Consider the following 27,074-nt stretch of genomic DNA (forward strand, 5'->3'; position numbering starts at 1 on the left):
ATCCATGGGCTTAGGGATATTTAAACACCCTTAAACCTCCCTAAAACCCTAAAATCCTCATTTCCATCATCCTTGCCTCCCCACACTCTCAAAAACACACACAAACACTCTTATCATTTTGGCCCAGATCCGATGTAACATTCGTTACTTTTCAAATCCGAAAACCCGAACCATTTTAAATTTACGATTTTGTTTATAAATAAATATATATATATATATACATATATATATATATCTTAAGTTCGTTTCATGTATTTGACATTCATTATTTTGTTATTTGGATTTGTAATTTTATTCGTTAAACCGATCCGTTTCGCAGTTCGAAACATTCTTGTTATTTTAAACGATCCTCAAACTATGTGGGTATAATATGGAATAATATCAAAGAATTATAACTTATATTACATATTTTATACATCTCAAAGTCCAAGGACTAAATGGTAAATAAATTTTAAATTCTATTTTATAGTAGCATGAAAGATCGAGGGCTGGAAGTGTAACTTATTTAAATTATAATCTAATATAATAATGTTGAGTCGGATATTTGCAAAGGAATATTGGAATCTTCTCAACCTCCTCAAACAATCAGCTAATTATGGACTACGAGCAAGCTTGGACCTACTAGCATGGTTTTACTACCTTGAGCACGATGTATTATGGTTCTAATACTATCTTCTGGAAATTCTTCTAAGTGTTGAAAGCTTTGAGAAAGCTACACTTCATCAAGCAAGAACGTTTTTCATCGAGTATGGATTGCCAATCGAGCAAACATCTTGAGTTATCCAGCTTAAGCCAAGTGTTCCGAGCACACTGGCGGATTGAGCATGGATACAATAAAGAAAGATATCAAATTTTCTAAGTATAGACTTCAAGCATGGTTCAGTCCCGAGCAAGCTTTACATTCAAGTATGCTGAAGATTGTTCTCAATAAGTCACTAAGGCAGGATTGAAGATATCTAGAAAAACAGGCTTGCTCGAGGGACTTATTCGAGCAAAGCAAGGATTAGTCAAGAGGATTTAAGTCTGCTGGAGGAGAATATTTTCTATCTAAAAATATTCTAAGTCAAGTCTGCTCGAAAACTTGTATCGAGCATGCTGTGCATATCTAGTCTGCTCGACCAAGACATATCATATTCAAAGACTTGTTTACACTTGTGTTTAATTTGTCATTCATTATGTAATCATTAGGGTATTCTAGAAGAAATGTCAGGGCCTGCAAATAGTGTCCTAGGTTTCCATTTATTGTAAGCGTGGATAAGGCACAGAATACGAGAGCACAAACACCTGAGCGAATATTCCTTTTGTGTATTCTCGTACCGCCGCCGCCTTCACGAAACCCTAGACATTCCTTTCACCAAATCACTGTCCCATTAATGATATATTTAATATAGTGAATCTTTGTCTTTGAATTTTATTCGTACTAATTATCTATTATTGTTCAAACCTTCATTCCCATCCCTTGAATATATTGATTCCATTGGGATATTCAAGAGGCCTTTGGGTTCATAGATCTGGTGCGCTCTTGTCAACCTACAAAGGTTTGCACCAGGTCCGGTCCTGACAAGTGGTATTAGAGCTTTGTAAGCTCACTGAAGGCCACAGGTTTGAAGGTTCAAAGATAAAGTTAGAAGCTTGGAAAGGTTTGCAAGTGTTTTAGTCCAAATCTAAAGAGATGGATGATCAAGAAGTGTCTACAAACAAAATACCAAGGTTACTCGGCCAATAAAACTTCATAAATTGGAAAGTATTATTTGAAGCCGCCGTTAACTACAATGACACCGAGCTGTGGAACTCAATCAGGGGATGGACAATATATTCCTTCCCAAGTAGCAAACAACAATGCCACTATTGAAAGACAAATGAAGAAACGAGATGACAAGGCATTGTCAATGCTGAAATTGGGTCTCTCTTGGGAAATATTGACCAGTGTGAATCATCACAAGACTGCAAAGGAGATGTATGATGCTGTTATTGAGATGTTTGAAGGAAACGTCGAGCTAAGAGATATAAGAAAGACATATTGAATTAGCAACTTGACATATTCAAGTTCAAAGAAGGAGAAAGATTGAAATTTGTTCTACTAAGGTTTATGGCTATTGTCAACGAAATTAGAACCACTGATTTACAAATCTCTGACTTTTGAACTGAACAAGAAATTATTGTCTTCCTTATCTAGTGAATGGTATACTGCAAGCAAGTTTATTAAAGAAAAAGTGAATTTTCCCAACTTCAAGTTCGATGATGTTATATCATTCTTGCAAACATATGTGGGGAATGTTCATACACAGGTGACTGGTTTTTTGGAATACAGTAGTAAGGCCGCTGATATGCTGCCTGCTTTAAGATATGTGGTAAAATACTTCCTAGTGGCATTTTTACTTTCTTATATTGCAATGTCTTGACCCGTTTATATTTCAATATTTTGGCCCGTTTCGTTTTATATTACTATATTTTAACCCGGTTTCAATTTATATTGCAATGTTTTGACCCGTTTAAGTTTATATTTCAACATTTTGGCGCGTTTTGTTTTATATTACTATATTTTAACCCAGTTTCAATTTATATTGCAACGTTTTGACCCGTTTAAGTTTATATTTCAATATTTTGGCCCGTTTCGTTTTATGTTCAAACTAGTTAAATGCTCTGCGCGTTGGGCTGAACAGTTTTCTGTTTCATGTGTTGGGCGTAATATGGACATGTACATGAGGTTCATTCATTTATGATTATAACATTAAATGCATAGTTAATTAAACAGTTGTCCATCACACAAAATAAACACGCATGTATTAACTGAGCTAAAGGTTGTAGCAGCCCTTTGACTGTAGGCTGCAGTAGCTGAAGCTACTTGTGACCAAAAGATCCATGATGTCAAGTATTTAGAACTAGAAGCAGATGCATTTCATAATCGGAAAAACGGCTTGTCACCCTTTCTATTGACAGCAACATCCAGTTTAGGAACATTACACCTTTGCGACCTATTAAAAACTATTAGTATTTGTAAACTTAATAAACATAAATATCTTAAAACCATACCCGACTTCGAATATAACTAAAAATAAATGAATAGCATGATCATGATTTAAGGTGACGGTTTTCGATTTAACCCAAAACTCATACAAACCCGTTAAATAAACGGGTGTGTCCCAGTTGGCCCATCATCCGTTTACGTGTTGAATTTCCCAAAAGGAATATTTGTAACGCCCGTTAACTCCGGTTTCAAGAATTAAAGCTTGTAGAGTATATATAACTCTTGGGACTTAACCGATGTTTCTCAGAAGCCTTTACGTCATCCCGGTACGTTAAAGAACCTAACTCTTCCTTCCATTTTGCCTTACACTTCAATCTGGAGGGACTAAAGTGTAAAATATTATGTTATAACATAACCTAACCCTAGCCCCCACCATTTTCTGCGATCGGCAGGTAGAGGGTGACCCAAGACCCATGATTTTCTTTTTTTCAGCCAATTCTAAGCCTTAGAACTTCAATTCAAGGTATGTACTACGATTCCCCAAGTCTTTTACACGTTAATTGATCCTTATATTGCGTGTATTGATCGAAAAACGTCTTGTTGTAAGCTAACCGGGTGGCTGCCCAATTGAGCTTTTCCGGGGCTGTTTTGAGTGAGGTTTTCGCATCAAAATCCCACTAGGTATGACATGTACATCATATTATAATTTCATGGGCATTGGAGGTGTTTAGGTCGGTCAATCGATTTTAGTTCGAAAACTAGGGTTTATCGTGTGTAGAATTGCAAATTGTTGAGTTTGATGCGTTAATTGATCGGATGACCGACCGAATCAGTTTGTACAGCCCTAGGGGGGTTTAAGGGCTGTGGAAAAATTATTTTTTTGATGCTCGGGGCTGTTGTGGTTAGTGCTTCGTCAATCGAGTCGGCGGTGCGCGAATTTTTGTTTAAACGTTAAAGTAAGAGTTGTAAAAAGGAACCGTCAACCCTATCAACTCGGGTGACATAATCTTGATGAATGAAAAGGTTTAAAAGGGAATTTGGTCCATTTGGGGCTGATTCATTTAACAAATGGTTTTAAGGTTTATTACACACGCATTCGACCTGATTTGATTACCCTTGGGCCTTGGGCCAAGTGTTGGGCCTTGGGCCAGGTTGTTGGGCCTTGGGCCATAGTGTTGGGCTTGAACGGTCCATTAGGCAAGAGTGTTCTTATGGTCTAGTTTAGTAACGTGTTGTGTATAATTTACAGGCCCTTGCTTGTGATTGTGCACTTAGGGATTTTCCTAGCTCGTTGCAGGTGTTCGATTGATTTCAGGTGAGTTCTTGATGCCCCGTTTAACTCTTTTTAAGTTTTGGGCTAGCATGCATACCTAAGGGTTTTTCTTACTTGATGAAATGTTTTGAATGGTTTTACATAGGCTTGCTAGTATCGGTAGGCCTTGGAATGTTATAGAATGTGTATGTATATATATATTTATATATATTTAGAATGGCCAATATTTGGCGAATGTTGTAGTCGCCTCGACTACTGAATGTTGCGTATGCCTACCTTGTGTTTGCACGCACCGAATATTACGTGTTTGGGTTGTACGTTTGCTCGACCCTGAATGTTTGTAGTCGTCTCGACTACTGAATGTTGCGTATGCCTACTTCGTGTTTGCATGCGCTGAATGTTACGTGTTTGGGTTGTACGTTTTCTCGGCCCTGAATGTTATTATTGAATGTTATATGTATATATAATGATATATATAGGAATGCACGTATAGAAATGCTCACACGTAAGAATGACTATTTATTGAATGTGGTGACCTAACCGATGTACTTTCGTTTGCTGTTTTAAAACCGTTGGAATAATTATTAAAAAAAAAACTGTTGCTACTTATTTAAAACTAGAACTCACTCAGCTTAAGCTGACTTTGTGTGCATGTTAGTATGAGTTTCAGGTTAGGAAGAGGATGCCTTATCGCTTGGACGTGCACGGAGCTACTTGGACGGTGAAGGGCATACTGGAATAAAGAATTATTTGTGAACCTTTTACTTCAAAAGACTTTTAAAAGTTATAATTAATTTTGATTTTGGGAACTTATTCATCTATTTACGTTTTCCGCCGAACTATACTCTGTAATGCTATTTTAAATGCAAAGAATTGTTTTTAAGTTTAATTATTTTTACAAGTGTTTTGGAATGAATACCAACTGTGGGGTTCCCAAGGTTCGGGGACTTACAATATTGGTTTTAAATAATCCCAACTATGGCCTATTGGTAAATATCAGTCCCAACTTTACACTTGCCTATTGACCGTCTCAACTATTGATATATTTGTTTTTAACGGGCCGCGACTAACGGATGTTAACTCCGTTAGTGATTTGCTGACGTGGACCTTCTTCTCCGGCCGGAAACCTGCAACTCGCCTCCATTCTCTCTAATATCGTTACACCATCTCTCTATATCTTTCCCCTCATTCGAAACCTAACCGACGTGCCGCCGTTGTTGTCTCCGGCGAAGTCCACCCTCGTCAATCATGCACCATTCGAGGTAATTGACACATCATTTGACTCGTTTTTATCCTCTTAACAAAAGCCCTATGCTTATTTTGTAAATCGTGTAACATTGATTTCAAAGTTTTGAAAATAAAATCGGGTTTGGTATATAGGGATTGGCCATGAAAGAAGATGAAATCTACTTCATTTTCTAATTTCCGATGTCTTTTGAAGAGGGAGGGAGACGGTGTGACGATATTAAGGAGAATGGAGGCAAGTTGCAGGTTTCCGGCGAGTTTCCGGCCGTAGAAGAAGGTCCACGTCAGCAAATCACTAACGGAGTTAACATCCGTTAGTCGCGGCCCGTTAAAAACAAATACATCAATAGTTAGGACGGTCAGCAGGCAAGTGTAAAGTTTGGACTGATATTTACCAATATGCCATAGTTGGGATTATTTAAAACCAATATTCCTTCCCAAAATACCCTTTCTCCATTTTTAAACCTTTTAATATGATTATAAAAACTATACCATATTATCACTACAGTAACAATCCAGCTTCATGAAAAGATCTAAAAAACTACTACATTAACAATCCAGCTTCATGAAAAGATCTAAACATAAACATACTACCATAAAATATCAAAACTACTGAAAAGATTTAAAAAACTATCAGGTCTGCGCAAAGAAGTGCCACCATAGTAAATCTACAAAACTATCAGGTCTGCAAGTTGATTCACATATCATCCTTCTCTATCTACTAAGGACTCATCGTCCTGCAAAAAAAACAAAAAAAACAACTAATGTAAGTATAAAGCTAACAACCACTATTTATTAAGAAATACATATTTACCTTCTTTTTTTTCGAACTCCCAGTGATGTTATGACCCGGTTGCTTGCAGTAAGAACAAGTTTTTTGTTTTGGTGCTTCCAAGGAAGACTTGATTCTAGTTGCACTTTTGGGACGACCTTTATTATTTGTTTTAACTTGTGGATCATGAATAGAAATTTGAGGCATCAAGTTTACTTGTGAGCTTCCCACATTTGAATTTTGTGTAGTACTTTCCAACTGTTTGGAATTTGTTCGAACGCTTTGTTTTTCTAAGAAGTTAACCAATATGGAATTTAGTTTCTTTATCTCACATGGGGAATCTCTTGCATTTTCGATTGCTTTTCTAAAGTTTGATTGAACACACCATAAAGTTAACGTGCTGACTTCATTTCCACTATGTGTGTCTTCGAGCTCAATAGTGTGATTATCAGACTTATACCTAACATCAAGTGTCCACCTTGGTAAAATATAATGATCAGGAAGGGTTTCAACATTCCTCTTCTTCAACACATATAATATATGCTTGCATAATATACCATATGTTTCAAACTTTGCACATGAACATGTTACATCTATCTTATCCGAGAGTAGAAAGTTAACAGTTCTCTAATGTATTTTATCAATATCGAGCTGTCCAACCTTATATTTGATTTCTTCTAAAGTTTTGGTTATCGTCTCATGGGTTAAATTAAGGGTAGCTTCCGCCCATTCTTTCTTGAATATATCAAAGAGCTTTCTAGTGAAACGTTGACTTGCTTATTTCTCTATCATATTTATAGAAGAAAGATTTTGCTTGGAGTCCATGGTCCTAAAGTCTTCATCGTTTTCAAAACCCCTTCGGCATGCAACAGCTTTATCATACTGGATTACAAACTCATTTAACATGGTATTTGAATTCACAAATCCATCAAAAAAAGAATGAATGCTCTCACTTCTTCCACTTGATGTCATGCCAGCAAAAAAAACAATCTTTTAAGTAGGCTTTAGCCCAATACTCACATTGCTTATACATCTCTGTTATCCAACTACCACTTTCAAATTGGTATTTACCACATAAAATTTCCCAATGATTTTCAAATTCTTCAACGGTATTACTCTTTATCCACTGCTTGTATGGCTCTTCAATGCCACTATAACGAACTGTAAGTGATCGAAGATGTTCAATTTGATGTTTCTTTATATGCCATGAACAGAAGCGATGTCGGGTTTTTGGAAAAATTCTTTTAATTGCATTTCCAATAGCCTTGTGTTGATCAGTAATTATTGCCAATGGATGCTTATCAAACATGCACTTTAAGAAATTTTGAAATAACCATTCAAAAGTCTCTTGTTTCTCGTTCTCCAACAATGCACCGGCAAAAAGTATGGACTGGCGGTGATGATTCACCCTGACAAATGGAGCAAATGGCATCATAAACTTGTTGGTCATATATGTGACATCAAAAACAACAACGTTTGCAAATTTTATATATGAGTCTCTTGATCTCCCATCTGTCCAAAAAATATTTCTAGGAGATCCATCTTCAAATAAGTCCACAACAAAATAAAGGTCGGGGTCTTCTATTAATTTATCTTGGAAATGTTTAATAAAGCCATAAAACTCCTTACCCTTGTATTGTTTTCGTTGTTCACCTAAGATATTGGCACATTGTTTTGATGTAACATCATTTTCACCTGGATTTTTCATGGTATTTACGACCTTCTTGATTTGACAAGGTCTCATCCCAGATTGACCAAGTTCCAACATTAGAGATTTGCAAGCCATTGAGCGGTGAAACTTCCCATGAGATCTATGTTTCATGACTTTGGTCGGAGTAACGGTTAGCTCATGGTTGTGTGCATTGCTAAATTCATCGACTGACCATTTCCCATCATTACCTATTGAAATCTGAAGAAATGCTTCACATCCCATCCTTAAAGCCCTACGACGTTTCTTAGCGTTTCCCTCAGATCCATCACGCTTCAAATCTTTAAATCCCTCTTTGTTGCATACATATTTCTTTCAATAAACCTCATTTGTTATCTTATTTTTAAAAGTCGAGCGTTTACGTATTCCAAATCCATGTTAAAACGCAAAACTATTATAGAATTCATATGCGTCATCAAGAGTATCAAAAACTTGTCCAATTACTTCATTTGTCACTTCTTTTTCAACCGCAAATTCCAGGTCCATATCTTTTGTTTTCTCTATCTCAACATCGTAACCGTTATTTGTGATCAAATGCCCGTTTGCATCAATATGTTCAATCAGGCTTGTTTCAAAAACCTCCTTCTCTGATTGAACTTCTAAATCCATTATGGTGTGGATGTCCTGCATCAACAACAGCAGAATATTAGAAGACGAAAACTGAAAATCAACAAGCGAAAGAAAGTAGTAGAACGTGAATTAGTACAAGAACTTCTTAAGATTGACTGATTAACAACTTTGCTGATGTTGTCTGTCATCACCTTTGATTTAGTAAATGGAGAGAAATAGCTCTTGAATGATTAATCTTCGTCTTGCTATATGAACCTGATCGGAAACCTAGGGTTTAATGAGCACGGTTAATAGCTTTGTTGATCGGCGGTGAACTGTAGCGCCTAGGGTTTGCAGGAACAACAGAGAGAAGAAGAGCAGGCGTGCTGTGTTTTGGGATTAGCTTTTAGGAATTTTTTAAGTTTTTATCAAAACTACGTAGTTTTGATAGGTTTACCGTGTAAGGTTACGCGTCTCACAACACTGTATTTACTTTCCCCAATAATTAATATCATAATTACATTAATAAGTTATAAAAATATAAAAGTTAATAATATTGATTAAAATTTTATTATGAATATATGAAAAATAGATTTATGAAAGATTTGATAACATGAAAAGTTATATCGACAACTTAGGTTAAGAAAAAAATGCTTTTCTTTAATATTTAATATATTAGTTAGATTTCCCTTGTTGATCTAATCTGAGGTGAGGTGAGGTGAGGTGAGGTGAGGTGAGATTCAACAATAACAATGTCCGGGTGGATCTCTTCGAAACTCAAAGTCGCCGAGACTCTTCTACAGCAGGTAAGACTGAATCATTCTCTCTCGGTGTCTGTATTTTAACCTAATAATTAAGTTTGAATTTTGTTCATTCAGATTGACCAGCAAGCCGCCGAATCCCTTGGCAAAAACGAGCCATCGCCATCCGCTGATGATCATTTCAATCACGCTGCTGCTGCTGCAACTGTCCCTTACAGATCCACTCCTCCATTCAAACACCAGCTCAAGACCAAGACCAAGAAACCACCGCAGACAGAAGAAGATTATGTTGCTAAAAATGTCATTCTAAACCCTACCTCTGGTAATAATAATAATAATAATAGTGTTAACCCTGGCTCCACTGATTGGACTCAACTGCTTAGTGCTCCTACTAATCCCCCCATAAATAGGCTCCCCGCCAAGAGACAACTGCCCAATTTCCTAGCTTCCCACCGCAAACCGCTTGTCAATAATATTAAGAGTGTTAGGACATCGGATGCCGCCGTAGATAATGTGAATACTGATGCTGCGGTGGAGAAGCATGCAGCAACTGCTGTCGTAACAGAGGACAACGGTCAATGTGCAATGGCATCGGCCAAGAATGAACAACTTATGCCCGATACCAGTGTGCTGCCAGTGATGGCTAGTTCGTCTAACAACACGGAATCCCTGTCTGCAAGTGATGGTGAGATGAATGTGGAGTCGGAGTCGGATTCAAGTTCTGATTCTGAGCGTGAACGGGAAGAGAGGAGGAAGAGGAGGGAGAAACTTCTTGCTGAGAAAGCTGCTGCTAAAGCCATTGAAGCCATTAAAGATCGGGAAAATCTTGTTGCAAGATTGGAAGGGGAGAAACAAAGCTTAGAGAAAATAATTGATGAAAGGGCTAAACAACAAGCACATGAGGTAGTCTCATATTTTCAGTTATTCATGATTTTGCGCATTGCTAATTCTTAGTTCTAGATAAACTCAGAAATAGTCGTGTCTCTGTCATTATGAAGAAAGAGTAAAACTTCAATAAAGGAACTACGATATGCCAATGCTTGTCATCTAATGCAAATTTATTATTATGGGAGAATTGCATATCCTCTTGTAAACTTCACTAACTGTGCATATACCCAACCCAAAACAAAAATTGCATATAACCCTTTCTTTAATTTTACAGAATGAGCAAATTTGTACAAATGCTTTCGAATATACCCAATCAATCACAAATACACGTTTATGTTCGTGACTGTTTAAAGATACTCAGCTGATAAAAAAATGCCCAACCTGTTCGTACAAGTTGGCAATTCTAGGTTTGATTTTGATACGAGTTCAATTATAACTGGTTGATTTTGCTATTATATATCAGTTTGACGTCACTCGTATTTTTTATGATTGTTACTTCAAAAGCTCATGATAAAGAAGAGTAAATCTTACATAGACGAAAGAAAATGATGAAAAAATGTTAAAAGGAAAAAGATAAGAAAACTCATTAGCTAAACAGGAAAAAAAACAAGAAAACAAAAAAATGGTAATAAAGACAAAAAAAACAAAAACCTAATTAAAAAATGGCTAAATTTTATTTTTTTAATGAAATAAATCAAATTGGGTAAATTTGATTTTTTTTTTCATTAAGGGAGGGGATATATGCAATTTTGGTTTTGGGTCGGATAAATATGCAAATAATGAAGTTTACAAGGGGATATATGCAGTTGCCCCTATTGTTAATCTAATATTTTGCATATAGTGCATAAGCAAATGTTATCATATTGTTGTAGTAAATCTGTTATGTGTTCATTCTCTTGATAAAAGTTGCAGAATTAAACTCAAAACAAGCATATACATTACAAGTGTGACTGTCTGATAGATACTGAATATGAAATTGAAGAGTGATGAAATCAAATGTGTAAACTATATTATATTGATATATGATATTGAAGGTGACCTCAAGGATCTACAATGGATAACTAACCACCGAAGTGGTCCCGGGCTATGCCCCTCTCATGCTAATGCAATGAGCCTAACAACTTACCTAATATCTCTCTCCCCTCCTAAATGACTATTAATCCTTATTTATAGAAATAGAAATTACACTTACCCCCTCCCACAATACAAACGACTATTAAGTATTAAGTAATAGAATAAGATCTCTATCAATACTTCCCCCATAACACAAGACTTGTCCTCAAGGCTTGATAGAAGACCCCCCAGCCTGAAGAATAAACCCGTCAACGCGGGAGTCATCCATATGCTCCAACTGACAATGCATCCCCTCGAAACCATCCGATTCATCATCCCCGAGCAACAACACACGAAGTTTACCCTCCGGACACCTATGAGTTGGACCATAGGACTATCCACACTTGTAGCATAATCCTTTCTTTCTGCGTTCCTCCCACTCGGTGCGAGATAAGGAACGCACCCCCCGATCACGACCTCCCAAATGTCCATTAGCAGGCCCGTAATTCCCAACAGGTTTGGACACCGTATTGTCCAACGAACGATGCCCAATCCCGGAATCCAACCATGGCAGCCTCGCATGTGGAGAGTACCGAAAACGAGACAGCAACGTGCCGGAATCCAATGGCTGAAGCATCAACTCGACATCCTTAGCCAAAGACATAGCATCAATGCAAGACGATGGACGATGTAAACGAACCCTCGGTTTGACATCATCCTTTAATCCCGCGATAAAATACCCGATAATTTGGGACTCCGGTAAACGAGGAACTAAGGACAACAGATACTCGAAATCATCTATGTAATCAAAGATTGAATCTGCTTGCTGAATAGTAGCCAAGTGTTCATAAGGATTCTGAATTTCTAATCCACTAAATCGTTGCAATAATTCACCCTGAAATTCCACCCAAGAGAGAAAATCATGAGAGCCTGAGTGACGATAGTGAACCAGTGTTGAGCGGTGCCCACCATGCTCAATTGAGCCAATCGAATGTGTGACTCCGCTTGAAACCATTGAACTCCGGTAACTTGACCTTCTTCACCGCCCAAGGCAAACCAGAAAGTGCAACATTATCAGAATTGGAATCGAACGACAGTTGCGATGGAAACCCCCCATTACCGGAAAGGCCAGATCCAGACGAGGGAGACTCGATCGATCTTTTATCCTGTTGTTTCATCCAAGCGAGGACGGTTTTTTGAAATTCATTTGATTCCGATTGAGCCGCATCCAAAGACGCCTTAATCTCAGCAACATCCTGCTGTAATTGAGTGATTTGCTGGTCATGAGCATCGAGACGAGAATTGTGATTCACCATAATTGAATCCGAATTAGAAAGAACAAAAGAGATGGAGGAAATTGGAAGTATAACCGTAGAAACAGTGGGTAGATACAGATCCGATAAGTACCACCGAATGTAATTGAACGGAATTGGAATTAGATCTGAACGGAAATGTAATTGGATCTGAACGGATATGTAATTGGATCTGAACGGAAATGTAAATGTGAACACAGATCTGGAAAGTGAAATTGAAAAGGAAGCAGAGGTGAGGCAGGTCGGACCAGTGATAGATACTGAATATGAAATTGAAGAGTGATGAAATCAAATGTGTAAACTATATTATATTGATATATGATATTGAAGGTGACCTCAAGGATCTACAATGCATAACTAACCACCGAAGTGGTCCCGGGCTATGCCCCTCTCATGCTAATGCAATGAGCCTAACAACTTACCTAATATCTCTCTCCCCTCCTAAATGACTATTAATCCTTATTTATAGAAATAGAAATTACACTTACCCCCTCCCACAATTACAAACGACTATTAAGTATTAAGTAATAGAATAAGATCTCTATCACTGTCTAATATGAACCATATTTGTTAAGCCAAGTTTATATAATAAGATAAACTCGGTAAATAGTTCATATGCTATCTGCCCTTATGAAGAAAGAGTAAAACTTAAATAGAGATGCTAGGAAAAATTAGCATATGCTTATAAAAGTACAATAGTACAGTTTCGAACTAAGCACATGCTATCTTTTTGATAAATTACTGATGCTAATATGTATGTCCCAGTTTGTTATGCTTAAAAAAGTTAGGGTCTGGTTATATTTTTTTGGGAGGGTTAATTTTGTTTTTGAGGGATTTTGTTGGTTTGTTAGTAGTAAATTTTCATGTCTGTTATGCTTCAGGCTTCACAGCTGCAAATGACAATGATGGAGACTATGGAAGCTGTTGATTTAGAGAAGCAAAAACATAATAATACAAGAATGGAAGCGCTACTGAAGTTGGCTAAACTTGAGGTAATTTTGTATTGATAAACATCAGCGTATATAAATTTACTGTTTTTTTACATGTTTTATGAGAGGCAGTGTTTTCTATATCCTTTTGTACTAGTTTCATGTTTGCCAGATTGGAAATACTTAGATGCAGAATGCTTATGAAATTGTTTGCCATTTTGCAGACTACTAATGCGGAGCTTGCAAAGTCACTTGCTGCTGCACAATGGGGTCTAGAAGAAGAGGTATGCCAATTTCAGTTTACAAAAGACTAGCGAACAGTTTAAAATCAAATCTGTTGCTCTTTTGCTGTAGTTAGTGCCTAATTTTTAGAATCTATATTATCTAACAAATATTAAATAAATGTTATATGGGCCATAACTTGGAATATTGACCTTTAAAATGCCTTCAAACCATCCTCGTCATCATCATCATTGTTCTCTCTCTCTCTTTATTGTTAATTTCTTCTATCTGTGACTTTTGCAAGATGTTAACTCAACTCAACATGATCTATTGACACATTGTGTACTTAATTAGGTTAAATGGGCAGCAGAACTTCATAGACAGATCGAGTTCAAGGAAGCTAGTCATGAAGGTACACATTTTAAGTTTCCTTATCTTTAAAGTTTTCTTTACATACTTTAAAACCACCACACTATGCATGCCGTGCATATATAATAATGTATAGACTACTACTAGATATATCGTTTAGCTTGTTCGCCTCTTCAAACCTTGCACTAATAAAGAGGGTTAGATATCTCAATAATAGTAGTCAGTATGCTATTGTTTGAGTTAGCAATCATCAATGTACAAATGTTTTGACTAGTTTGTAATCAAATGAGCGTGACAAATATGAATGGATTTAAGCGATTAATTTATGTAATTCAACTTTTCATGTAGAGCTGACCTCAAAGAAGAAAAGTGACCGGAGTGGAAATAAAGTAAGTTTTTTTGGAAGTATAAAATCTCATGCATAATTAGCTGGTAGTATTCAAAGCTTCAAACTTGATGTAGCTGACAGCTTCAAGAGGAGTTGAATTTAAGCATGAGATACTGGAGGCCGAGCATGCTTTCGTGACAGATAAAGTTGGAAAACTGCAAGAAAAGGTGACATGTTATTGAATAAGATCTTACACAAATTTGTGGAAATAGTTTATTTGAATATTCTCACATAAAAGTAAAGGCCCTAGCTTTGTTGTTTCTGTTGATACTGTAGATAATCTGCATGGTATGTGAACGAGCAGAGCCTGAGCTTGACTAGGCTCAAGCTCAGCTCGTTTTGACCCATGAGAGATCGAGCTCAGCATGTTGCAAACTCTTTTCTAAAGCCTGAGGTCGGCTCGTGAGTTGTTTTTTCAAGATCGAATTCTGCTCATTTATTAATTTATTAGTTAATTTATATACATTTAAACTTATTTTCATGTGTTTGAGAAAAACCTTAAATGAGCCTAAGCTAGGCTCAAGCTCATGTGCGCTACCTTAAATGAGCTTAAGGAGTTAAAAAACTTCAAAATACACAAGGCTCGTTTAGGCTCGACAAGCCTACACAATTTTCCCAAACAAGGCTTGAGCTCGGGCTCGTTAACTAAACGAGCTTTATTTGAGGCTCGGGCTCGGCTCGAGCTTTTTACTGATCTGATCTCGAGTAGCTCGCGTGTGGCTCAGCTTGTTTGCATTCCTACTGTTGATAATCTGGATGATATGGTATTCAATAATATATTAGCAACTTCTTCTTTTGAATAAGATATGCTTTAATAACAGTATGTATGTGTAATTGTGTATGGTATGCGAATCTGAGGAAGATGCATTTATGGTACACAGGCAAAGACACTTGAAACGGCCATACAAGAAACCCGAAAGGAGATTGAAAATCCAAGTGAAGTGGAGGTTGAACTAAAGTGCAGGCTTAGCCAGCTCACCGATCATTTGATTCAGAAACAAGCGCAGGTTGAGGCGTTATCATCAGAGAAAGCCATGCTAATGTTCAGAATCGAGGTACACAATGATCATATATCCAACTGTCGCTTAGCATGGTAATATGGTATTATATAACAAGGTTTATTTGATTTGATTTGAAACAGGCAGTTTCAAGGTCATTGGACGAGAGCATGAAAACATCAAAAGTGAATGACATAGAATCGGGAGTGCGGTTTCAAGAGAAGGGGGAGCAAAAACATATTATTATGGGGTCGTTGGTGCGACAGTTGGACTCGATCTTCTGGGCGTTTCTAAGAAGAAATCCAATGGGGAAAGCATGGTGTATAGTTTACCTTGTGTGCCTGCATTTGTGGGTGTTGTATATTTTCAGATCGCACAGTGAAGTCTCCGATGAATCTGGTGCAGTTATATCTTTAGAAAACATAAGCAATACTGGAGTTTGATTCGTAGGTAGGTTGGTCCTGTTCCGGTTAAGACGATGAGTCAAATATGTAACCACACTTCTGTCTTAATGTTGCTACCTCCTTACAATTACAAACTAGTACAGTAGCTGATATTTTTGGATCAGTTATGTTGTGGCTGCTAAGAAAATCTAGTGAAATAAAGGTTAGAACATAAAAGAGTGAGCATATGTAATACTTTTTCTTATTTTAATTAGTGTATATCCTTTTTAGTGGTGAATGCCGATCTTGATCTTGTGTAAAAGATGTTAAAAAGCATTTTATATATTTGTTTTAAGAGTGCATTGCACTTTCCGTTATTAGGAAGAATGCCTTTTATATTTCAATTAAAAACCTTGCATGTTTCATCATTTCCACTAACGTGTATGAGGGTAATTTTGCCATTTTACTAGTTTAGTTTAAAATGTTAAAAAAAACAGACTTAGGGGGTGTTTGGGATTGCTTATTTTTATCAACTTATAACTTATAAATTTTTTGAAAAGTAATAAGGTGTTTGAGATTGCATATTATGTGAGAGGAAAAGTTTCATAAGTTATACTTTTGTAACTTATTAACTTAATGAAAAATTATAAGGAGGTAAGATAAGGAGTCCCAAACACCCCCTTAATTGTCTACTCTCTCATCTCTAATTTCTTCTTGAATCTCGACCGTTATCTATTGTGTCTATGCTTTCTCTTTGCAACCACCACCATCGTGTGCATTATTTACTCTAAGCTGTTACCCTCTCATTGTTGGCGACTATTGATTGGTTTTTCTGTCAAATGTTGATCAGTTCTTTATGTAAGCAATAGAAACATTGTTGCTGAATGTTTTTCGTTTTTGATAAATATTGTGTTTTAAGAAAAGATATATTTCTTTAGGTAAGGAGAAACATATATAGAATCTTTTGAAGTATAATAACAGCAGAAATAAATTTATACCTTTCAATCTGTAATCAATCTATCTTGCTCTTGTAAATTCTAATCTTCTGCAAGTGACCAATCCAACAACACCATGATTTCCCTAACGCCCTCTTGGCTAAACGGTACTCTCCTTGGAGGCTACATAGGATTCCAGGTTTTACAGGATGAAAACTTATTATGAAAAAGATAAAGGAATAAGATTTAAAAGGATATTTTTATTTCATAACTGTTTTTCCCGAAGGAAAAACTTCTTGATATCTACATTGTTTCTCCTTTAAGGAGATTTACTCACACATGCTTCTAGAAAATTAAAAGTAAAAGAAAAGGGGCGAGTGTTGATGCCCTTAAACCTAAATCATACTTCTTTATATAGGAGAAGCAGATTTTTACAAATGACCAAAATGGCCTTCTTCTATCGTCATTGATGACGTTTTTAGTCTATATACCCATGTGTTGGGTCCAGGTCTCTGGTGTCTTCTTCCGAAAGTAGATTCCTTCTTCAGTGGAAGAGCTGCTTTTTGTTAAAGTTGCTTTGCACCATGTGCATTGGTGGTCTTCAATAATTTCTTTTAACTTTTGGCAAAGTTTTTCTTTGGTGGTGGGGCTGACCTCCACTTTATTTTCAATAATTTGTTGTGTGAAATTATTGATGGCTACCCGTTCGACTTGTAGAAGAGGCGTTGTGCTATAGCTTGTAATAATGCAATTATTGCTGCAATAATTTACTTTGTTAAAGCTTCATCTCTTGATTTTATCAAGATTGTGAAAGATCCTAATGAATCTTTCTGTTCTGATTGAACTCCAGTTTTCATTGTCTTCATCATCGTTCATAATTTTTGAAGGATTGACAGTTCTTATTTTGGCTAGGCCAATTTCTAGGTGATGGTAGGCGGGAAAAGTACTTCCTTGATACCAATCGGGAAGAGTGGATGTGCATTTGACAAAGATATTTGCATCCTTTGCTGCTGCAATCTTCTTTCGAAAGTTTTTAATTGCTTTCTTCATTCCTTCTGTCAATAAACTGATTTCTAACAAATTAGACGCAGGATAAATAAACTTGATTAATCCAGCAGAAAATGCTAGAGAAACAAGTTCTGGGCTAGAGCCTGGACAAAAGACAATTAGGCTTTTAGTGGCCTTATCTTTTGTGTAGATATGTTCGGACTCAAAATCATTTTGACTAAGGGACCTTGCTTTGGACCATATTGTCCTGAATTCATCCAGAGATATGATATCCTTTTCTTCTTTTTCTTCAAAACGTGTCATTTTTGAGAAATTTGTGGGAGCTTCTCTGAACTCTATAATTTTTTCTGGTTTCCTGGGTTTCAAAGGTTCAGGAAAAGTTATTACCTTTAGAGGTATTTCTTTTTTGCCGAATTCCGCCGAAAAACGTGTAGCTTCTTGTTGTGCTTGATACAAGGTTTTGTATTTTCTAAACAGGAAGGGATTTCCCGAGGTGTATTTGGAGACTAGAGACCAGTCTTCATAAATACCTCTGTGATCACCGTCAAAAATGACATAGAACCTTGAAGTATCTTTTTCTGGTTTGTTAGCCATTTCTGAGTAACTTGGTCTGAGAGAGACCTTTTCAGTTTTTGGCAAACTGTCAGCCATCAACGGATTTGTTGTGTCTTTACCAGAGCCGTTTGCTTCTGGACTAGATGAAGATTGTGGTTCTTCATTTACCTTATTTTTGCTTTTTTCCAAAGCAACAGGAGTTAACGGACTTGAGTGTTCTTTACCCTTAGCCGTTTGTAAGGGAATAGATTCAGATTGTATCCTTTCGGATTCCTGTTCTGAATTAACAGTTGTTGCTTTTAGACTTTCGTCATATAAAGCTATTTTTTCTTGAATGGCTTTAAGCTCAATAATCAAGAATTTTTCTTTAAGGCGTAATGCCTTTAATTCATCCATGAGAGGAAAAAAAAACTTTGCTCTTTTCTAAACCCGAACCCCCTTTACTTAAAATTTATAAAAAGAGATATTGAATTTTGAGATGATAAATATGAGCTTGTGTGGTCCTTATTTATAATCTGGGTAAATAGTGATTTCAATTATTTTGAAAATCACGTGTAAGGCAATCAGCCAAGACATTTTTTGGCCCCTTAAGGTGCTCAATATCAAAAGCATATCTTGAGAACCACATCTGCTATCTGACGAGGCGTCCTTGTTTATTATCTCCAGAAATTTTTGTTTTAAGGAAATAAGTAAAATTTTTGTTATCTGTTGTGTCTATGCTTTCTCTTTGCAACCACCACCATCGTGTGCATTATTTACTCTAAGCTGTTACCCTCTCATTGTTGGCGACTATTGATTGGTTTTTCTGTCAAATGTTGATCAGTTCTTTATGTAAGCAATAGAAATATAATAAATATTAAACCTATGAACTTGTTATAGCAGGAAGAGTAGTAACCGCATCAAAGAATGATATAGACGATATGATTGTTTGCTTGGTCGAGTTCCCCTTTAAAATGTATAGTTAAGGATGGAGATTAGGTTCTTGAGAGGAACCTGGTTTTAGGAGACAGAGAACACACAAAATTGTTATGTGTGTGTGATTATGTTATAATGTTAATCTTTATCTCTCTTTATATACACACAAGAGAAACCCTTTATAAGTTAATTAAATGTAATATGACCTATCAACAATTACCAAACTAATATATAATAAAGTATAATTAATAGTATAATCTAATAATATTATATAATTAATAATGATAGGCATATCTACTATTATAATAAACAAAAATGATAGTTCAACCACACATCCCTTTATTGACCTAATATTTTAACAAGTAACACCCTTATATTTTTCATCTTACTTATTTTATTAAAATAAATCATTTAAATCCTTCCATAACTTACCTCTTTATCACATCAAATCACCAAAAATTCTAACATGTTTTTTCTCATAATATTTAATTCTAACAAAAAGAAATGTTTCTTAATAATATCCTTTTACAATATTTATTTTAAAATTTTAATGTAACATTCCATGTTTCTTACTATTTAATGACTTAAACAAAATAATAGTTTTAATAATTTAGATAAAAAGTGAATGATACTTATCTTATTTTTAATTTAAACTACACTTAACAATTTAAGTTTAATTTCGTTTCAATTTGTATTTAGTTTGTTTGGTGTTTGGTTTTAGGGCCTATTGAAAAATGAAAAAATATTGAGTGTTCACAAATTAAGTGAGAGGTTCATATGAGTTTCAACTTTTAAGTTGGTTAAAGTAATTGAAGCCTTTATATATATATATATATATATATATATATATATATATATAGGATCAGGATCATGTGAGAACTTTTTGAGAATTGAGAACTATGAGAACCATTTTGGACCACAAAAAAACCCAAAAATAAAAAAAAAATCATAAAACAAAAAAAAACACAAAAATAAAAAAAAATAAAAAAATCAAAGTTCTTATTTATCATCCCGATTTCTATAAAAAAAAAAATTCTCGGTTTAGCTAAATTATACATATACATATATGTATAATATGTACATATTTATACACATGTTTTTTTCCTATACACATATGTATAATTTAAGGTAAATAATAATGTACATATGTGTACATTACATAACTAGAGATTAAATGAAAGTATACATATGTGTATAGGTATAATACGAATTAAAAAGAAAAAAAAATCGCTTTTTTTATTATACATATATGTATAATATGTACACACATATTTTTTCCTATACACATATCTATAATTTAAGGTAAATGATAATGTACATATGTGTATATTATGTAACTAGAGATTAAATGAAAGTATACATATGTGTATAGGTATAATACGAATTAAAAAGAAAAAAAAATTTTCGTTTTTTTTAATGATACCGGAATGAAATATAAGAACTTTGGTTTTTTTACTTTTTTAAAATTTTCGGTTTGTTTGTTTTATAATTTTTTTAATATTTTTTTAGAAGGTTTTTTTAGTGGTCCAAAATGGTTCTCAAAGTTTTCAATTTGCCAATGGTTCTCTTAGGATCCTTACCCTATATATATATGGTAAGGTTAAAATGAAAACTCATTTGAGTTGTGAAAACCCGCGAAAACCCTATGTAACATCGTTTTTTTTTGTTACATGTAATATATGTTGTAACATTTAATACAAAACATCGAAACATCAAAAAAAAAATGTTTTGCTATTTTTTAACATTTTTTTACTAATTTTTATATATGTTTTCAAGAGAGAGAAAAAGTTATATTTATATTTACATTTTTTATTCACTTTAATTATGGATCATAAGATTTAAACATTAATTAAAAACATGTGGTTGAGAATGGGTTTCTAGAGTTTTCACAACTCAAGTGGGTTGTCATTTAATACTTAGCCTATATATATATATATATATATATATATATATATATATATATATATATATATATATTGGGTCTTTATAACCAATAATAAAGAATTCGCATTTGGTAGAAATGATTTTAAAACTTAGAACGTTGTATTTGTTACCCTTCATTTTTCTTCTTAGTATTCAAGTTTGTTACTTCAATTTTCATTTATAAAAATGGGTCATTTAGAAATATTTCGATTTGCTTTGCTCGGGTCAAAATGGGTCATTTTAAAAGGGTATTAGTTTAGTTCTGGTCAACGAGTCAATATAAAAAGGTATAGATTTCGTTCGGGTTTCAACGGGTCTTTTTAAAATTATGTCGATTTGGTTCGGGTCATAACGGGTCAATTTTAGAATATATCGATTGGTTCGGGTTAAAATGGGTCATTCTCAAAACGAACGATTTGATTCTGGTAAAAAAAACATGTCATTTTAAAAAGGTTTCGTTTTGGTTATGTTTTTAAATGTGCTTTGGATGTGCTTCAGTTTATTATGGTGCAAGACTTTTCACATGAAATGTAAAAACAGTTTCGTAGTCGGCCAGTCACTATGTTTGTTAGATTGGTGTATTAATTTTTATGCCATCAAATGTGTTCTCAGTCCTGAAAGAAAAGTAGTCTGAATCATTCTTGGATGCTTATCAGGAATCTTTTCTGGATGTTTATTTTCTGATTTGCTTGATTTCCAGACTAATATTAGTGAAGTTTGTTTGTTTTCTGTTAATATTTTTTTTTTAAAGTTTATGAAGTTTATGCTTTAAAGTTTTAAATTTTCTTCGTAAACATTCTACTATGTAAAGTTATATTCTTTGTAAGTTTAAGTATTTCAATACTTTGTTTGCGTATAAATATAAATTGCAATTAGAAATCATATTGTTATCTCAAAAAATATATTAAAAGGTTACTTTTCGTTTGAAATTATATATTCTACTTGACGATTTCTATATTTCCACCCGTGTCGTGCACAGGTCAATAACCTAGTATATAATAAAGTATAATTAATAGTATGATCTAATAATATTATATAATTAATAATGATGGGCATATCTACTATTATAATAAACAAAAATGATGGTTAAATCACACATCCCTTAACTGACCTAATATTTTGACAAGTGACACCCCTATCTTTTTATCTTTTCATCTTACTTACTTTATTAAAATAAATCATTTTAAACTTCCATAACTTACCTCTTTATCACATCAAAGCACGAAAAATTCTAACATGTTTTTTCTCATAATATTTTAATTCTAACAAAAAGAAATGTTTCTTAATAATATCCTTTTACAATATTTGTTTTAAAATTTTAATTTAACATTCCATGTTTATTACTATTTAATGACTTAAACAAAATAATAGTTTTAATAATTTGGATAAAAAGTGATTTAAACTACACTTTACACTTTAATTTTGAAAATCATTCATGATTTTTAAAATCTTTCACTTTCCGACTATAATTATAACTTCTATTAATAATAATAATAATAATAATAATAATAATAATAATAACAACATGCTCAAAAGCTTGTAAACTAATTTTTATATAATCTTACTATCTATGTTTTTTATTAAATTGATCTATTTTTCATTAAAAAATAAATGTTAATAACGGTAGTTTTTTATTGTTGGCCATGTGGTGTATATGTTCATATGCATCAAATCTAGATAAATAACTTTAAGGAAAAATACATGTAAATATGACCAAAGTATCTAACGGTCGCTGCTATCCAAAACATATAATGGTTTCATGTTGTTTGGGATGCTTTGTTGCTTTGAGAAAACGAAGTTGTTTTTTATATTTAAGATAATGTTTTTTATGTTTTAAAATACATTTTCAGTTTTTGTGGACTAGCATTGTTTTAAATTCTTAGTATATGGTGTTTTGCTTATATATGTTTTTTTGAATGTTAAACTCAATTATTAATTTATATTGGTTTATAATATAATATATTTATTTTAACTTTGTGTATTGTTTATTTAATTATTTGTATGAGTTGTATCAATCTTTTTTTAAACGCTATTCTTCTTAAAATATAATCCTTATATCAAATTAATATTAGTACTAAATGATTTATGTTTTTAGTAACAATTGTGTACTATTAGTAAGAAAAGTTAACTAAATAAATTTTAAGCTTTATGTACAAGGAAAGTTTTTAGAGATTTATGTCGCACTTTCTAGATTAAAATTAGAGATGAAGCCAATCTTCTAATATTTAATAAAGAGGGTAACTACAAATGTTGTATATGAAAAATATTTTAAAGATCAATGAAAATTTACCATCTAATTTTCTTTGTCTTATTTTATTTTATGAAAATTTTATTGTATTCAACATTATAATACATATTCATATTCATTCATCTAATACCAAATTAGTATAACTATTTCATATTGTTTTGATCTTTTTTTAATATAGTTTACTAACCTGTGCATACACGGGTATTTAACGTAGTAAATAAATATATAAATACTATATTTATTCTTACATTCTCCCATGTCACACCATGCCATGAGGGCTTGGGTGTTTTATGGACAAATTGATACCAAGTGTAAGCAGCAGAATATTATTGATAAAAAAGTAAATTACAACGTTTGCACTAAGTATTTATGATGAGGTTGACTACACAACCATTTATTCTCCGACACTGCTGCAATCCCTAATTAGGTTCTACTATTTTTCTTGGCATCTAATCTTCAATGTTCATATTTGACATACGCATCTATCCTTAGGCATTCGCATTGCAATGCTAATCAACATTGCTATCCACATAGTACCTGAATATATGCTAAAAAGTGTCAACTAAAAAGCTAGTGAGTTCGTGAGTTTATCTCACATCAATCAAGTTCACAATCTGTAACATTCGTCTATATAAACCCTAATAAGATTAAGCCCCAAATTGAACAAGATTGAGCCTCTGTCATTGTTAATTGACACATGGCTTTAATTAGGCTTAACATTCTGACCAAGAAGCATAAAGGACTATTTGGTAGCCTCTTAACAGTCATTAAGAGGCTACCTCTTAATGTCTCATAGCATCTGAATGGTTAAGAGGTAGCCTTAACCATTCAGACTTAAGACTACCTCTTAACCATTAAAAGGTTATGAGCCATTAAGAGGTAGCCTCTTAATGACTATTAAGAGACTACCAAACAGCCCCTAAGTTAATTACCTAGTAAGTTGACAAATTGATAGAGAACGGCTACCTAGGGTTCACGGCCAAGAACTTACATCAAAACGATATCAGAATTGTTTCTTAAATGCAATTGACTTAGGGCTTAGGTTAGAAATTATGAGAGGATGGTGTGGCACGATTTAATTGAATGGTGGGCGAGTATTTTATAGTGTTATGAGGTATAGTTAGCTGCGGACGAGTTTGTAGAAAATCGGTTGTCAATTGTTGTCCATTACTCGATTAAACCTGCTATTGAACACGTTTGGCCAAATAACTTGTAGATATTGTCAATCACGTGATTTTCGGCTTGTATTGTGGATCAAAATTGAAGGAGGGGGGTATGGAGACCGACGGAGGGAAGAAAGGAGAACATCCAAACAATTAAATATTTTGCATTTTGGCCCCTTGAGTTTGAGTATGGAAACAAAAGAGGTAAAAGGTATAGTGAAGGGTTGGATCGTGCACTTTGTTGATAGTTATAATATTTTATGAAATATAAACAAAACTAATACATGTGGCGAAATGAAATAAACGATCAATGACCAATAAAATAATAAATTTTTGATTTTAATAAATAACAATTGTCCTAATAATACTAATAAAATTTAAACGGGTCGGGTTTTCGAACCCGAAAATTGACGAATGTTATAGTATTCACAATTTGTAGATCGAAATTAGAATACAAGAGAAATTACAACAAGGATAAACCAAAATACAAAATCATTTATGTAATATCACAACACAGGTGTTCGAGTGACCCGAAAAACACTACAAATGGGTAATATGACAAGTCCATTTGTATATAGGATGTACCAGCGACGTATCCACAATGATCTTGTCATATTATATATCATTTGTATCGTTTTCCTATAGTCTCTCGATTCTGAGTTGTTCACGCCAACGTACCCCCGATGACTTCCATGCGAGGGTTTCATTAATTACGTGTGCACTCATAATTACTTATTCCGTCGCATGGTTCCATTGGGTGGGTTAAAATCATATATACATGTTTAAGAAAATCTTTTTGAAAATCAAGATAAAATTTGAAATAAAGGCGAAACATAATTTAATGACCCTTGAAAAATATAGAAAACCCTTGAAGTCAAATATTGAGGTAACTAGTGTAGCACCAAAAACAATTAAACAAGCTTAAATATCAAAATTCTTAGAAGTAATGTATATCGAGATAGAAGTGTTTGAAAGATGTAACAAGTTGTTGGGTATTAAAACCAAATAGAAACTCCTGTTGTAGAAAACGAAAATAATTATCACATGAGAGGCTAAAAACTATGTAAACATATGATAACCATAAGAAACCATCAAATTAGTGAAATAATGACGCATAGTCGTTAGTATAATCCTGGGGAAATTTAACCGTTATGGGGAGAGTTTAAGTTTGAGACGCTCGTGTTGAGAAATTGATAAATCGCAAATGAAAATATAAAATCAATAAAATAAAATAAATACATAGGGCTTTTATTAGATAGCTATGCCTTAACCAAGCATACAACCCCGGCTCAAAGTAACCGGTCATAGGCAGCCTAGATTGTGTTTCCTATTAGATAACCACGTACATAACCATGCACATGGTCCTGGTTCCCCCTAAAGATTACGTTTAGGGTCACCGGTCATAGGCCGTTAGATTGAGTTGATCATGAGCAAATAAATATAATTCTATAGATAGTACAAACAATGCATGTCGTGCTTCGTGAGTAAATGAAGATAGATATATCAAATGCGAACATGATTTCATTAATAAAATTGAAAAGTTGAGTACAATGAGACATTATTCAATGAAAAGAACAAAGACAAAAGTAATAAATGAGAAAAGAAAAAAAAATTTTGCCCGTAGCACTTGTCTTCTCGGGGTAGGTAGGTCTTGGGCATAAGGACTAGTGTGAGGTGGTTCTTTGATTTCTAAGCTAAAATTCATCAGCGTTGATGTAGTACACACGCCCTTGCACACCCTAGTTGGCTTGATTCACTTGAGTTTGCTCAGCTTAGTTTGGGTGAGGTTGAATAGCTTGGATGGGTTGGGCTTGATCAGCTTGGGCTTGCGGTTGGAAGGTTTGGGCTTGATATATTTGAAGTTGGTTAGTTTGGGTTGGGTAGGTTTGGATTTGATAAACGTGTTTTGGACATGTGTTGCAAAGATGGTTTGGGCTACCACAATGATAACAGGCTCTCATAGTTGGCGGTGTGGGCGCATAAGGTAGGGTATATGATTGGTGAAATAGTTGACCAACGGGTTGTGGGATAGATGTGTTGTGAACGGGTTATGGGATGGATGTGTTGTGTTGGGTTTGCATAGGTTCTTGGCAAGAGTTGATCAAGTGACTAAAGTGTAAGGCCCCGTACCCGGCAGCCTTACATTAGGTGTTGGATTTACTCATAAACACAATTATAAATATCAGAATAAATTAAAACTTTTTCACGGAATAATAAAAAGGTCAACCATTCATTACATAGCTAAACATTTTTATTTAAAACATTCAATTGTGGTTAACTAAAAACATAAAAATAAAAGATCGGATCTTCTTTCTCTTGATGCCAGCCACTCAGTCCATACCATGTGACATCCTCAAGCCAGCTCCTTTAACCTATTTACTTGCGTGTATACTAAAAGTCAGCTACGCCGAATGAGTTCTAGTTAATTAGGCAACATACATTACATTCACATACTTACATATACGCATCCAAAGATACATAATACGTACTTAACCTACTTACCTTTCC

General features: G+C 34.3%; 1 protein-coding gene and 1 pseudogene across 1 annotated transcript; one reads left to right on the forward strand and one right to left on the reverse strand.

The window, feature by feature from the left end:
• Positions 1-6,190: 6,190 nt before the first annotated feature.
• On the reverse strand, positions 6,191-8,575 carry LOC143594423 (protein FAR1-RELATED SEQUENCE 5-like; annotated as a pseudogene).
• Positions 8,576-9,266: 691 nt separating this feature from the next.
• LOC143594424 (golgin candidate 2-like) lies at positions 9,267-15,929 on the forward strand. The gene is made up of 9 exons (XM_077073744.1): positions 9,267-9,321; positions 9,394-10,179; positions 13,412-13,522; positions 13,684-13,743; positions 14,036-14,093; positions 14,399-14,439; positions 14,513-14,605; positions 15,320-15,493; positions 15,580-15,929. Exons 1-9 carry the CDS (start codon positions 9,268-9,270, stop codon positions 15,877-15,879), a joined length of 1,677 nt encoding a protein of 558 aa, XP_076929859.1. The 5' UTR covers position 9,267; the 3' UTR covers positions 15,880-15,929.
• The last annotated feature ends 11,145 nt before the right edge of the window (positions 15,930-27,074 follow it).

Source organism: Bidens hawaiensis, unplaced genomic scaffold, assembly GCF_021521415.1.
Source record: "Bidens hawaiensis isolate Kalapana, Puna unplaced genomic scaffold, B.hawaiensis_p1.1 tig00043622_1, whole genome shotgun sequence".
NCBI classification, from domain to species: Eukaryota; Viridiplantae; Streptophyta; class Magnoliopsida; order Asterales; family Asteraceae; genus Bidens; species Bidens hawaiensis.

What these genes read in the sequence shown, in the direction of transcription:
- LOC143594424 (XM_077073744.1), top strand. Translation starts at nt 9,268, where the DNA reads ATGTCCGGGTGGATCTCTTCGAAACTCAAAGTCGCCGAGACTCTTCTA. An exon ending in CAAGGAAGCTAGTCATGAAG is followed by an intron (nt 14,094 to 14,398) that starts GTACACATTTTA and finishes CTTTTCATGTAG; the next exon opens with AGCTGACCTCAAAGAAGAAA. An exon ending in TTGGAAAACTGCAAGAAAAG is followed by an intron (nt 14,606 to 15,319) that starts GTGACATGTTAT and finishes TATGGTACACAG; the next exon opens with GCAAAGACACTTGAAACGGC.